Genomic DNA, 13,071 nt, shown 5'->3' with positions numbered 1-13,071 from the left:
TGATTATGAGGCACGCCGTAGTGGAGGACTCCGGAAATTTCGACCACCTGGGGTTCTTTAACGTGCACCTAAATCTAAGCACACGGGTGTTTTCGCATTTCGCCCCCATCGAAATGCGGCCGCCGTGGCCGGGATTCGATCCCGCGATTCGAAGCGGTACAAAAGCGCCTCTAGTGAACGCGGTGTTACCTTAGAAACGAGCTGTTTCTAAGGCTCAGGCGTGCGTCGCTTGCTGAGGCGCACATTTCGTTGTCGCGCCGAACGCTGCGTTGCTCGACGCTCACCGCGTCCGATGCGGGGCGCGTAGTCGCTGCGCCGTAGCCCAATACCCCTTGGCGGGTCGACGGGAACGCTGTCGCGTTCCACTCTTGAAGGCGAAGCTTAAGCGTCCTCCAATTTTTTAATGTCCCACGGCGCTGCGTGGTAACGTCGGCCATTTTAACTCCAATCTAGACGAAGAGGTTCATCAGCGGGAAAAAGAAACGTGTTCGTTAAGTAATGTCAATGAGAGATGCTTGGTATTTTTCGAACTTGGGGCTTAGATGGGGCCTGATATGTTACATTTGTTTTTAAACATATGAAAGAAACGTCTAAGTGATACAGCTAGGTCTACTTATATTTAGTTCATATTTCGACACTGTATTGTCATTGATGGGCAGCGTATATTGGGATATTGTATTGGATTCTTGCCACTTGTAAATATTTCCAGCTACTTTAGAGCGTGGATCCTGCACTCGCCCTCTATGTATGCGCAACACAGTTACACATTTTGGCAGTACATAGCTGGTTCTCTAGAATTAGTCTACAAAGGGTCTACGGCGTACGCAAATGCACTGATGGAATTACGGTGGGGATTTAGGCTACTTAGACGTTGTTCAGGTACTCAAACTCAAACAGGTACTCAAAATTTGCTAAAATTCCAGCTGTGTGCTTGACGGTCATATTTTTCCTTAAGAAGTAAAACTAGACCTAGCAACACTGCTCCCACTGAGTGTTTGGCGAGTAATCCTTACCACGCAAATGGCACTCCCCTTGTTCCCTTACGCCCTTATTTGTTTGCGCCAGAACGATCCTATTTGTGGTCTACTCAGCAATCCCAACCTAATCGCAGGGAACTGGAAGATCGAGACGGCGTCTGGAAATCTTAGATGCACCACACTGCGGACTTAAAACAAGAATGGACCCAAGGCTGAAGAAAGAGGGTTCAAAATGCGACCACGAGGTTGGCACCCCGGCCAGCCCTTCTGCCAGAAGTCTCCAAGGCGCGTCGGACCGCTGCTCAACGGCGTCGACCCGTAGGCACACGTCCACGCTCGAAGAGAGCTCGACGAGTCAGGCTCAAATTTACGGTGCAAGAAAGGAGGCAGCTGTCTGCCAAAAGCCGCCGCCCCCGTCGTCCGAGGAAACCCTGATGCCGGACAAGGTGAGAACACTGGGCAGTACCGAGGCTTAGAAGAAGATCATGCATGGTATGGTACAAACCTAAATGGGACGCCTAGTTGGCGATTTCTGGCGATTTACCGGGAGCGGTAAGAATAAATATGACTTGAACGGGCTTGAGTTGTTTCGTTAGTTACAAGCACCTGAAACGAGCAAACAACGAAGATATGGGCATAGGAGAAACAGTCCTTTATAATTAAAACCCTTATCGTCCTCATTGAGTGAGTGGTTGTTTACCACTAGGCTACCGGGCAACTATACGCCCGCCAGTTTTTCTCGGTATTAGTAGAGAGTACTACACAGGCAGAGTGGGTGCAGCGCCGGTTCCCCACTGAAACGTTTGTTATTGAAATGTTGGTGGCGCCACCGTCGCCTTCACCAATACATACACGTATAAGCGGTTTCGCACGCAGGTGGGACGCGTGTCGCGTTCGAGACCCTACCGCAGCTGCATAGAACTTCGGCAGGTGTTTCACTGTGCTGTAACTAGTTTCGCTACTCGGTGGGGGAAACAGTGATTTTATTCCCCACTTATGCGTTATCAAGGAAGGGGATAAACGGAAACGTAAGCAACGCAAGCAACGCCAGAGCGACGGTGCGTCGAGCAGACGACAGTGGCCCGGCTCGCGAGATCGCCTTAGCCAATGGGTGCAGCAGAAACAGCAGGAGCTGCAGGATGAGGCGACGGCAGCGACGCCGCAATTTCAGTGTTTTCTTGCGTCACTCTCGAGTCTCGGTGCTTACCATGGCTTCCGCTGGACCCACTCATTCATTCTAGTAAACCATATAGTACGAGTGTATGTATACAAGAGTATCCATGATGATAATTATTATTATTATCCTGATGGTGCTTATGATTATAACGATGACAACGACGACGGTGATACGGGCATCTCGTTTAAAGCGGAGACGTGAATTATGTCACCAAGCCCACCTCTAAAAATTTCTAATGCACCTATCTTTCAATGCCTTTATACATCCTTACTTTATATTCTCTTCCTTTGTACCTCTTCATTTATATCCCTTCCTTTGCACCACCAGTATTGCAGCCATACTTTAATACTTACATAGCCGTTTCGCTTGTAATGCTACTGTCCGTCAAACCTAAAGCTTAAGTAAAGCCTGCTGCTCTAACATTAATTGATCGATCGATATCCTGACACTGTTATTCAGTGCCACTTACGTCCATAGCAGCGACGTAAAACTTTCATTTAACTGCAGCCGTCACGTAGGACACAAATTTAGGAGCAGGTCAACAACCTATTTAACGCTATCGCATGGCGTCAAGGCTGTAAAAGGCTGCATTTCAGTCAAAACAAACTTAATTTCTCCACGTGCTTTCCTTGGGTTCACTTCCTGTTTGCCTAACGTGGTTCTTAAGAATTTCAGGCTCTTTATATGCACCTTATTTTACACAGCACAAATAGGATGTCAAGGTTTGCATATTTAAAAAGATAAGCCTGATAAATAGACCCATTTTCACATTTCTGTAGGTAATATTTAAAAAGATAAGCCTGATAAATAGACCGATTTTCACATTTCTGTAGGTACCCGGCACTCTCTACAGAAAATAACGGCGAACGTCACGCCACCTTGGATGAGTTGGTTAAATTTTTCTTATGTTGGAAGGTACACTACCAAATGCTGTTAAAATTCGCAGGAGCAATACACCTAACTTCAGCTCCAAGCGCTAGGCTTCAGTCGCGATTTTCCAGCTGTTGTAAATTTTGCTTCGATCGCTGCAAACTTTGGCGTCACGTTGTTCGAAGCTTTATATCAAGCACTAGTATTCGAAATTAGTTATTTAGGCAGTTCCGCTTACCTCTGTGATATTTATTATGCTTAGGATCTACCAGTGGCTACGCTTCCCAACAGTCCCTGATTAGGCTGTACTGTAGTGTACCTAACCTTATGCAAAAGTATGCCATAGTGAGAGGCTGGGGATTAAGCTTTACCTTATGGACTTCTTTAACTAATGCTACTTCTATTTATATCCGTAGCGTTCTTGCATTCCGCACCCATCGGAATGCAGCCCCGTCGGCATGGAGCAGCTTTGTGCTCATCCAAAGCTTTGGCTCATCTCGCCGCTGTCAGTGAGCAGCCTAGATGTGTCTTTTCTAACTTTCATTAAAAAACGAACGCTTTCCTTCAGCCACCGCCGCAAAAGGATTCGAAGGAAGGAGTCAAGGACCGCTTCGAAGACGCGCCGCGTCTGGACCCGCGTGAGCCACTTCCAAGGCGAGCATCGCTAGACCAGCACGAATCCAAGGGCGAAGTGGTTCACACCGAGACACCAGTCCGCTCCTTGTATGGCGTGGCTTCCGATGATGCTGCAAGCGTCGTGAGTGTTTGGTCGTTGTGCTCCTAGAAAAATTTATAGCCATTCGAGCCCTGAAGTTTATTTTTCCTGCCCAGTTTATACAACGCAGACACAGGAGCGGAATCCGGAAAACTTTTGTTTCGCAAGTGCTCTTTGCTATTGGCCAGCCGCCTACATGAAAGATATGGCAACCGTCAAAATTGGTTGATTTTTCTTTCTTGCGGACAAGTCTTGCCTAAGAACATTTTGTTTATACAGGCCCAAGTATCCCATTCAGCCGCGAGTAAACTCCAGTCCTGTGTTAGACGAACCAATCCACTCTCCAAGCCAACGTAGTCATTATGACACAAATGGAGCAATAACAATGGGGTTACGTGAGAAGCCTAAGCATGGGTACCACATTTCGACAAGACGGCTTGACTTCGTCAGAGTAACAATTTGCCCACTTGTTTCCTTGACAAAGCTTGTCCTAACGTCCCCTCCAGGTTTAGCGAGGCACCTCTTTTCAGCCCACTGTTGGCCACTTGAAGGCTCCATCTTTCCTGTCTCGTTTGTACAGTGAAAGAATAGTACGGCGAGAAAGCTTGAGCAGGCGGTGGTCATCAGACTTTGCTGAACGCAGTGACATCCTCAAGGATGACACCGAGACCATGCAAAGCTGTTGAAGTTTACGTTTCGTTTCATTCGGCAGGGTGCCCCAGTGCTTTTCACGCCTCGGTGCTGCGAGCACACCCATCAGAACTCAGTCAACACGTCACGCGCACGTCCCCGCTTTTGTGAGATCTGTAAGATAACCGAACTATAACAGAACTCATACAGAAAAATTATTTGTAGTGTTTCACAGTCCAATACCATGATCTGATTGTGAGACATGCCGTAGCGAGGGACTTCGGAATTAGTTTGACTAACCGGAGTTCTTGAACATGCAGCTAGATTTCAGTATGCAAAAAAGAGGTGAGGCGTGCGTACAGGACACAAGAGTAGAGAAGTGGACAACACGAACGCCGACTATCAACTGAAGGGTGCACTGAGGCGAAAAAAGAAAGAAGACACAAACTCATCTGCGCAAGCTCAGGAATGGTGTCACCATGTGTCAGTCGGGTGCATCTGTTGCAAAAAAGTTGCAAGTAGATATGATGTTAATGTTGCTTTCACTGCTCCCAATGGGCTAGGTAAGAAATGCGCTGCCGTTCAGAGGGAAAATGAGCAGGTAAAAGGCAAAATAAGAACAGATATTTGTCCAGTGAAGCACAATAAGAACAACAGTTTTACTGGCTGTCGTATGGGTGTGGTTTATAAAATTCCCCTAATATGTGGCCAGTTCTACGTAGGGCAAACGGGACGGTGTATCAATCAGAGGCTAATGGAACATGAAAGGTCGTTAACTGGTGGATCGCCTTCTAATCTGTTCCTACATTGACAAGTTTGTAACTGCACGCAAGATTTAGATGAATGCACCATATTGTACAGGCATAAGAATGAAGATACGCGTCTTATTGTAGAGGCATGGCATATCTATAATGGTGGAATTACGTGCGTGAGTCAGCCTTCGATTACTTTACGTAAGGAAGAGATTAAGTGCCTTGACAGTTATCTCTCACGTAGACCGGCACATGTACCCGAGTGACACGTGGTGATACCATTCCTAAGCTTGTGCAGATGAGTTTTGTGTCTTCTTTATTTTTTCGCCTCAGTGCACCCTTGAGTTGATAGTCAGCGTTCGTGTTGTCCACTTCTCTACTCTTGTGTCCTGTCTTCACGCCTCACCTCTTTTTTTCATAATGAGTCCTTACCAACTACCTCAGCTTTCTGTCGTTCTAGATTTCAGTACACGAGCATTTTTGCGCTTCGACGGAATCTAAATACACTGGCCGCGGCCGACAGTGAACCTGGTGACACGATCTCGACAGGGTGAACTGAGTCTTCACTGCAAGAATCAGGAAACAACGACGAAGCCTTGCATCGTAATGATGAAAAAAAGTAGAAAATTTTGTATTCTCTTCATTGGTACGTGTTTGTGACTGTCATCCGAGTCTCGAGCGGGTCTGGTTAACATGGGGGCCAGGCCGGCCTTAAATAACCCCTTGCAGTCTTGTGGAAGTACAGTACTGTGGAAGTATTAGTGCTTTCGTCAGGTTCTACCATCGAGCTCCTGACCTTCATATTTTCTTCCCTTCGTCCTTCCCTTTGTGTCAGCTCGGGGAATAAAAAGGATGAAGCTGTTTCGAAGAAGCGGGCAATTATGTCGGCATGGGGACGCCCGCTTTAACGCTTCTCACACTAGACAGGTCAATGTCCAGGCTTACCGTAACAGCCTTTTCTGGGACGAGGAAAATCACCTTGTCATGGGAACGTTCGCCTGAATGTCTCTCATACTTGACAGGTCGATCTTAACACTGGAAACTCGTGCTTAGCAAGGTATCGTCAGAACTCGCACAGGCTTAAGAAACAAACAAAGGTGTGACATGTTCGAGTGTCATCTGTTTATTCCTCCAGCTTCGTCCTCGCCATTCGCCAGGTACATAATTACCTAGGAACAAGCCCAACCTGCAAATTCCAATCAATGGGTGCAATAAAGAACACCTAAATCACAATATGCAAGTGTCAAGGCTTGTTTGACATACTCCATACTCTTTTGATAACTGTGCTGTTAACAATTGCACTATTGATTGGCGCTGTTATTATCAAGGCAGAGTTACTACTGATTGTTATTTTCCTATTTACAAACCTGACTGCACATCGCAAAATAATTACCACTTGTAATCCTGCGATCCTCTACAGTCCATGTCGGTTTTATAGCACGATTCAAGATGTAACAGCGCAACTTTGTGACGAGGGTACAAACCGACGAGCAAACACGAACAAGCGTTACGTTCTTGTCTGCTCTTCGCGCTATAAACTGCGTAAAAAAGTCATGCTGTTACATTGTTAATAATGCAGAGTCCGCTACAACACGATCTTTGATGTTACCGAGGTTTTGTAGCGTCCCTGTCTCATCGGATTGATCAATAGCGATGTTCCCGCAAAATGATGTCGCTTGATCCTTCTTTTCCCACGGCCAGGAAAATGCCCTGGGTGCCAAGAAGGACTCTCCTCGGGCAACAGAGCTCATCGCCGAGCATCCGCAGGTCGACCCTCGCGTGCCCCTGAGCAAGCATGCCTCGATAGACGAGAGCGTGTCCCTCGGCTTGGTAATCTCCACGAAGCACCCACCTCGCCCTCCTACCAAGGCAACTGCCGAAGCTGTCGTCGCAAATGTGAGTACGGACACGTCCGTTGTCTCTCTCGGTTATTGTTCTTGCGTGACTATACCGTGACTGCATAAAAATATTATGGTTTTTTTTTACGTGCCATAAACGCAACCTGATTATGAGGCCCGTCATAGCAACTGTTTACACAGCACTTATATTCAGTAAACACCTGAACATTAGGTGCCAGCTCTTCCGTTAACAAACCAGTATTACAGCTGCCCTTTGAGCGCTAAAACATAGTTCCCAAGAGCCTGTGATTCGTCTTGGCGAGTGCAGTCGTCGAAATGGGCGAGCGTAATTGACTGACGCCTTTATACAGGAATGGTCTTCAGCGTGCCTTTTTTGCGTTTTTGCAGAGCACACGTTGTATTCTTGAATCAAGAGTGGGCGCAGGAAAGGGTACCGTCGAGACAGACATGTTCCGCGTCGGGCTCCTGTGCGCAAATCTTCCAGCAGCATGAATTTTCTGACTGCGTAGTTAGTGGTCTTGCATAGCTAGTACCAGGGTTGCGCAATGTCCAAAAGTGAGTTAACACATCTGGGTTGATGATTTACATCTCTCTGGGACACGGTGGCCACTACTTTTTGCTGCTGTCGCCAATGTTTTGAGTTTCGCTCACAATAAATGCTGCAGTGCTCGCATTGTACCTGGTTGAGGTATGGGCTGCTCTGGTATTCTAGGCAGACAGAGACACTTGAATGCAGCAAGTGTCGAGGCAGCAGAGACAATAGGAGAAGTTTTCATGCTGGGCTGACATCCCTTTCGCCTTCATCTTTTTTACTGGTTTTGGACAACGCGGGGAAGGCACTGAGAGCTGAACATTTTTCGAGGGAAGACTAGAATGGGATTTGCCAACAAAAAAAGAAAATGTGGATCGACAATTTCGTTAGATGGAAGGTAAAGTTGTCATTGACCTGGCTGGAAGATATTTATAAACATGGAACCCCTGTGAAGTCCCCGAAAAGGAGCGTCGTAGTTCTGAAAAACCTCGTCCTGACTGCTAGCTAAGGACGTGGAACATGGCAGCAGCCACTGGCTGGAACAGTCTCACGCACTAAGCAAAAGAAATTCATATCTCATTTAACTCTTTCAGGGACCGATTAATTCTGTCCGGTGAACATTTAGTTTCACGAGACTATCTTCAGAATATGAAAAGCGTAATGCGAACAGATTAGGAATTTTCGGTTCTTAATTGTGTTTTGTCAAGCTTGCGCAATGATGACTCCATGCAAGCACTCTCTACAGTAACGCCAGGTATGGGAACATCAACAGTTTCGTATCTAGAATACTCAGCGCCCATACAGTCACTTGAAATCTATGCTGAATGTAAGACATAGCGAAAAACAACAAAAGAAGTGAACCCGCTACATTGAAGACATGCCGACACCGAAAGTAAAATCCAACTCTGTATCTTCCAAATCGTTTTATCAAAGCTCCTTACAGATTTAATTCAAACTTACAACACAGGTCCATTCAGGGATTTCTCAGGATGCTTGAGACATATTTTTAGATGCCATTATTTTTATCAGTGCCCTTGCACTGATAAAAATTGCACTGATTCCATTCATCCTTCTTCAGAGTTTTAGACATTTCGTCTTCCTAACGAAAGCCTTGTTCGCGAATGACTGCCCCCTCAAAATGACCAGTTCAAGTGTATTTTAGTACAGCACTTAGGCATCTCGGGTAGGCAGGCGAAAGAGTGTCCGAATTATAGCCGGGGATTCAGCTGGTGGTTCACCTAGCGATGGTTACTAAAAACGCTGAATCGCAACGATGGCAACTTTCTGCCTGCATGCTGTACATGAAGATGCCTATGGCTGGCCACTAAAACGTACTTACGGTGCATTCGTATGGTGGCTTGCTAGCGCTCTCGAGCACTCTCGCGGGGTTGGCTGCATTCGACTGGTCGGAATACAGTGCCCGAAACACATTAGCCTAGGTCATTCAGAGTGCCTTGCTCCAGCTCAATGTACCCGAGAGATAGATAGAGACAGAGAGAGAGGAAGAAGGAAAGGAAGGGAGGTTAACCAGACTGACTCCAGTTTGCTACCATACACGTGGAAGCAAACGCGTTCTCACCTATCGAGGTGGGAGCGTGGTCGAGATTCGATGAAGTTCCGATCACGTGGTTGCTCCAATTGCTCTGGGTGCAGCAGAACGTTTTGCTCGAGCACGCTTTCTCTCGTTCTAATAGGTCTCAGAATCGGTGTCAACCGTGTCGTAGTGCACTAGGAACGAGTTGAACGAGTTGATGTGTACAAATATTCATTTCCTTGTTAACACAACTGCTGAAGAGAGTAGCCTTGGCCCGCATCTTTTAAGTGGTGCTGATGGCTTGACTCCCTTCGAACGAAATTTGTAGTTGTATTTAGTATTGTTTTTTCTCCTGATATTTTGTCTTTTCATCGATGACTGATTTTCCTCTATTTTATATGCATATCTCAACTTGTAACAGCCCGTACAGGCCTATAGCATTCTAAATTAACTAATTAAGTAATCTCGCCGTCTTTAGCCATTAGTGTGTGTGGGCGACGTTTCCATGCGAAAGCCGAAATGTCTAATACTTGTTAGCAACACTTCATTGGTCCGCTGTTTTTGCCCGCCTTGTCATGAATCCACTACCCCGCCTGGTAGCATCTCAAGTTATTGGTCTCGTTACTGTCATAAAAAGTCAACCTAATCTATCCTGTTCTATCCAAAGTTCGCAACTATAATGTTCAAATCGGTTCACATTTTTTGTCTGTTTATAGAATGACGCTGCCGGTGTAAACATTGCCGAGGAGTTTCTCGTCGACCCCAGGGAGCCGCTGAGCAAGCGAGCATCTATCGACCGTAGCGTCTCCTCGGGCGTCATGATACCAACCAAGACCGCGGCCCACTCTCCGCTCAGGACCATCTCCGGAGTCAGTGTCACCAAAATAGCCCTGCTTCCAAATTAACCGACGATGATAATGAAATAGCGAGAACAGAAAGAAAACGCGGAACAAGATCACCATTGTCACGCGTACCCTGTTTCCACATTCTGTACGAGTGAAGAACTCAGCTCTTGATTGGGCTAACTCGTACCCTAAAAGAGAACACTCTAATCAGTGTGATAGCGGTGGGCGCATTCGCACGTTGTCCAATCTGACGGACCAAGTACGGCCATTATTTGTACTCGTATCGCTTTACATTCCAGGGTATATATAATCACTTGTGCTCGTGCACATCTGAGAGTGTACGACACTATTCGCATCTCGCGCGATCGAATCATACCAGACTCTTTCGGTATATACATAGAATGAGCGACAACATTTAAAAAAGATTGAATGCAATAGGCGCGTTTTGCGCCTAGCGATCACTCGCTTAGTGACAACCTGTTCAAAAACACTCACCGGCAAAAAGTAAAACAATACACCTGTGACAGTATTGTGACATAGCCAGCCATCAGTAACCGAAAAGTTGACCATAAAAAGAGCGTTTGAAAGAATGATAGGGACCACACAACGATTGTTGGTTGGCAGAATGGCGGAAATACAGAAAAATTAGCAGTGTTGACCAAAGATTAAACGTGAAAAAACGATTAGGTGATGCATTTCATTTGAAAATGAGGACGAGTTGTATTGGGCAGGTCATGCTATTTGTGAAGCAGGTAATCGACAGTGTATTAGTGTAACCTAACAAGTGTCATGTAAAAATACAATCGAGGATGGCGCAGAATCAGGTGGAGCTTGCGGGGAGGTTGGTTGAGATAAAAATTTTAGACAACTAAGCAAGACCAAAGCAATGAGTAATTGCATCCGCAGCAAAGGTTGTTATCTTCTAGCACGATCTGAGTACTCTCCTGGCGATAAAAATAAAATCAGTCTTTTGGATGCCAATTCGTAATTGTGTGGGGTACAGCGCTAGCATAAAGTCACAGTGGCATGTTCCAATTACGGCAGGATTCTCTGTCGTATAACTATGGAGACCCAAGCTTTGTTGCACACTGGAGGAAGACTGCGCCATCTCCCAGATTTCTTCACGTTCGAGACAGCGCGACTCTCAAGCTAAAGTAGAGCAACTTAGTTGATATAGTGAAACACACTTTGTAAAAAACTTTTATTTATTTCGGGGAAATGATTGGTTGCAAGCCAGAAACGCGAAGCGCGAAGTTTTCCCCTTTGCATTTCGAGCCGAAGCATCAACTCCGTTGCACCGTTTGACATCACATATTTTAATATAAGAACGGAAATCAATTGGGGGGTTTTAAATGCGTAGTGAACACCAGGGTACCGAGAAACGCTGTAGTGAAATGGCAGGCTTCCGGGTTAATTTTGACCATCACCGTAATTCAAATTGTCACCGTGCCACGCGGGAGTTGTATTTAAACGTGGAGCAGACTCAAGACAAGCGCTGGCTTTAACTGCGAAATTTCTATAAGCATTGAGAAAATTGTACGTCTGTGTATTTCTACGTTGTAATTAAAAGGGCTGTTGTTCCACACTAATGATTTGTTTGTCAGGTAGGCTCAGTATTAAACACTGAAATAAACTTGAGGGGACTATCGAAAAACCTTCGAACCTGTGTCGTTTCTGTGTGCCACGACGTCTGAAATTAGCACACTCGTGTTTTCGACAACGCACAGGGTCGGTCATTGGTCGCGTACTTCTGCAACTGCGAACAGCGACCAGAGTGAACATTCTCGAGGGCTCAATCTAACAAACGAAAGAAGCAATTTCCGTTGCTATGTAGATTCTTTTTTCCTTTCTGCAGAAGGACATTCTGGGTGCCATAGAAGGAACGCTTCAGGGAATAGAGGACATTGCCGAGATGCCGTACGTTGACCCTCGCGAGCCCCTCAGCCAGCGTGCCTTGATAGACCGTGGCATCTCCTTGGGCATGGTCGTCCCCACCAAGCCAGCGTCTCATTCACCCCTCAAGGCTATTCCCACAGATCACGCCACGGTAGTAAGTTCCTCAGAACTCGATCGTAACTGCTTTTCTACTGCGAGCCTGTGTCATGATATGCGGTGCCAGTGTATCAAGTTATGATCAAAGTACGCGTTCAGCTTTGCTTGCGCTAGTCACCCCAACGGCTTTGACGGATGCTGGCGTGTAATTCCGCATGGGTGTACCAGCCTTTTAAATTTTTTATCAGCTCATACCCTGAATTTTTCTTTCTGGAGCGTAAGTTGAGGGACAACAGGGTTGATGTTATTATTATTGTACCTCTCCAACTACTGGCTCCCGTTCATTGTGAAAGAAAAAAAAAGAAAAATGTACCCATACACTGAGATCATCGCATGATTTACAAACAAATAATCAACGTCAATTAATAAAAAAGGAAACACTATCAACACCTCCTTTGCTGTGGACAAGATGACAGCAATGACGCTACGAAACAACATGATGTTTCCAATCTACGCAATTTTTTATGCCGCAATAAACTTTTACTTGCAAGTTTAGCGCCCTGTTTGCGTCTCGGTTTAATCTCTTGCGAGGCGCACAAACGTGAATCTGTACAGCGTTGCCCAATTTTCAAAAAAGAAAGAAAATAATATGTGTTTTTTTACGGGCCAGAACACGATCTGATTATGACGCACGCCGTAGTGGGTGACGCCTTATTAAATTGGACCACCTGCGCTTTAAGAAAATATTACGCAGTTTGGTGCGTACCTTGATCCCAAACAATAATCGTCAACCGTCTTGCTTGCGTTTCCTTTCTGAAAACTCTGCGCTCGCTATTTTTCTGTCAAGAATGCAATCTCAAGCTGGTAACTCGCATGCCTTCCATGTCGTTCAAGTACCGGGTGTGCCACTTCAAACAAAAGGCACTCAAGATAGATTTTCGGGAACAAGATAGACCCTAATAGATGGAAACTTTTCATGCGTAGTGATGGTCTTTTATATGCTTTAAATGTAAGTACACATGCGTTTTTGCATCGCACCCTTATTGAAATGCGGGTGCCTCAGCCTTTGCCCAGTTTTCAGTTCTGTAGGCTTGTAAGTGGTTTGCTACCAGGTAAAATGTCTATGGATATGAATTTGTTGCCTCCTGGCACCAGCTAAATGACCGCAAAAGGAACATGAATCATCAA

At 45.8% G+C, this 13,071-nt stretch overlaps 1 protein-coding gene across 1 annotated transcript in view; it reads left to right on the top strand.

The window, feature by feature from the left end:
• The window catches only part of LOC142589642 (uncharacterized), a 28,940-nt gene extending 16,815 nt beyond the window's left edge, over positions 1 to 12,125 (top strand). Inside the window, exons 2-3 of the mRNA XM_075701170.1 lie at positions 1,112 to 1,423; positions 11,747 to 12,125. Coding sequence (XP_075557285.1) covers positions 1,112 to 1,423; positions 11,747 to 12,025 — 591 coding nt within the window. The 3' untranslated portion in view covers positions 12,026 to 12,125. The remainder of the gene's footprint in view (positions 1 to 1,111; positions 1,424 to 11,746) is intronic.
• Positions 12,126 to 13,071: the final 946 nt, after the last annotated feature.

Source organism: Dermacentor variabilis, chromosome 8, assembly GCF_050947875.1.
Source record: "Dermacentor variabilis isolate Ectoservices chromosome 8, ASM5094787v1, whole genome shotgun sequence".
Lineage (NCBI taxonomy): Eukaryota > Metazoa > Arthropoda > Arachnida > Ixodida > Ixodidae > Dermacentor > Dermacentor variabilis.
Note: the sequence above shows the minus strand (reverse complement) of the source record. Positions and strands in the feature narration are given on the sequence as shown.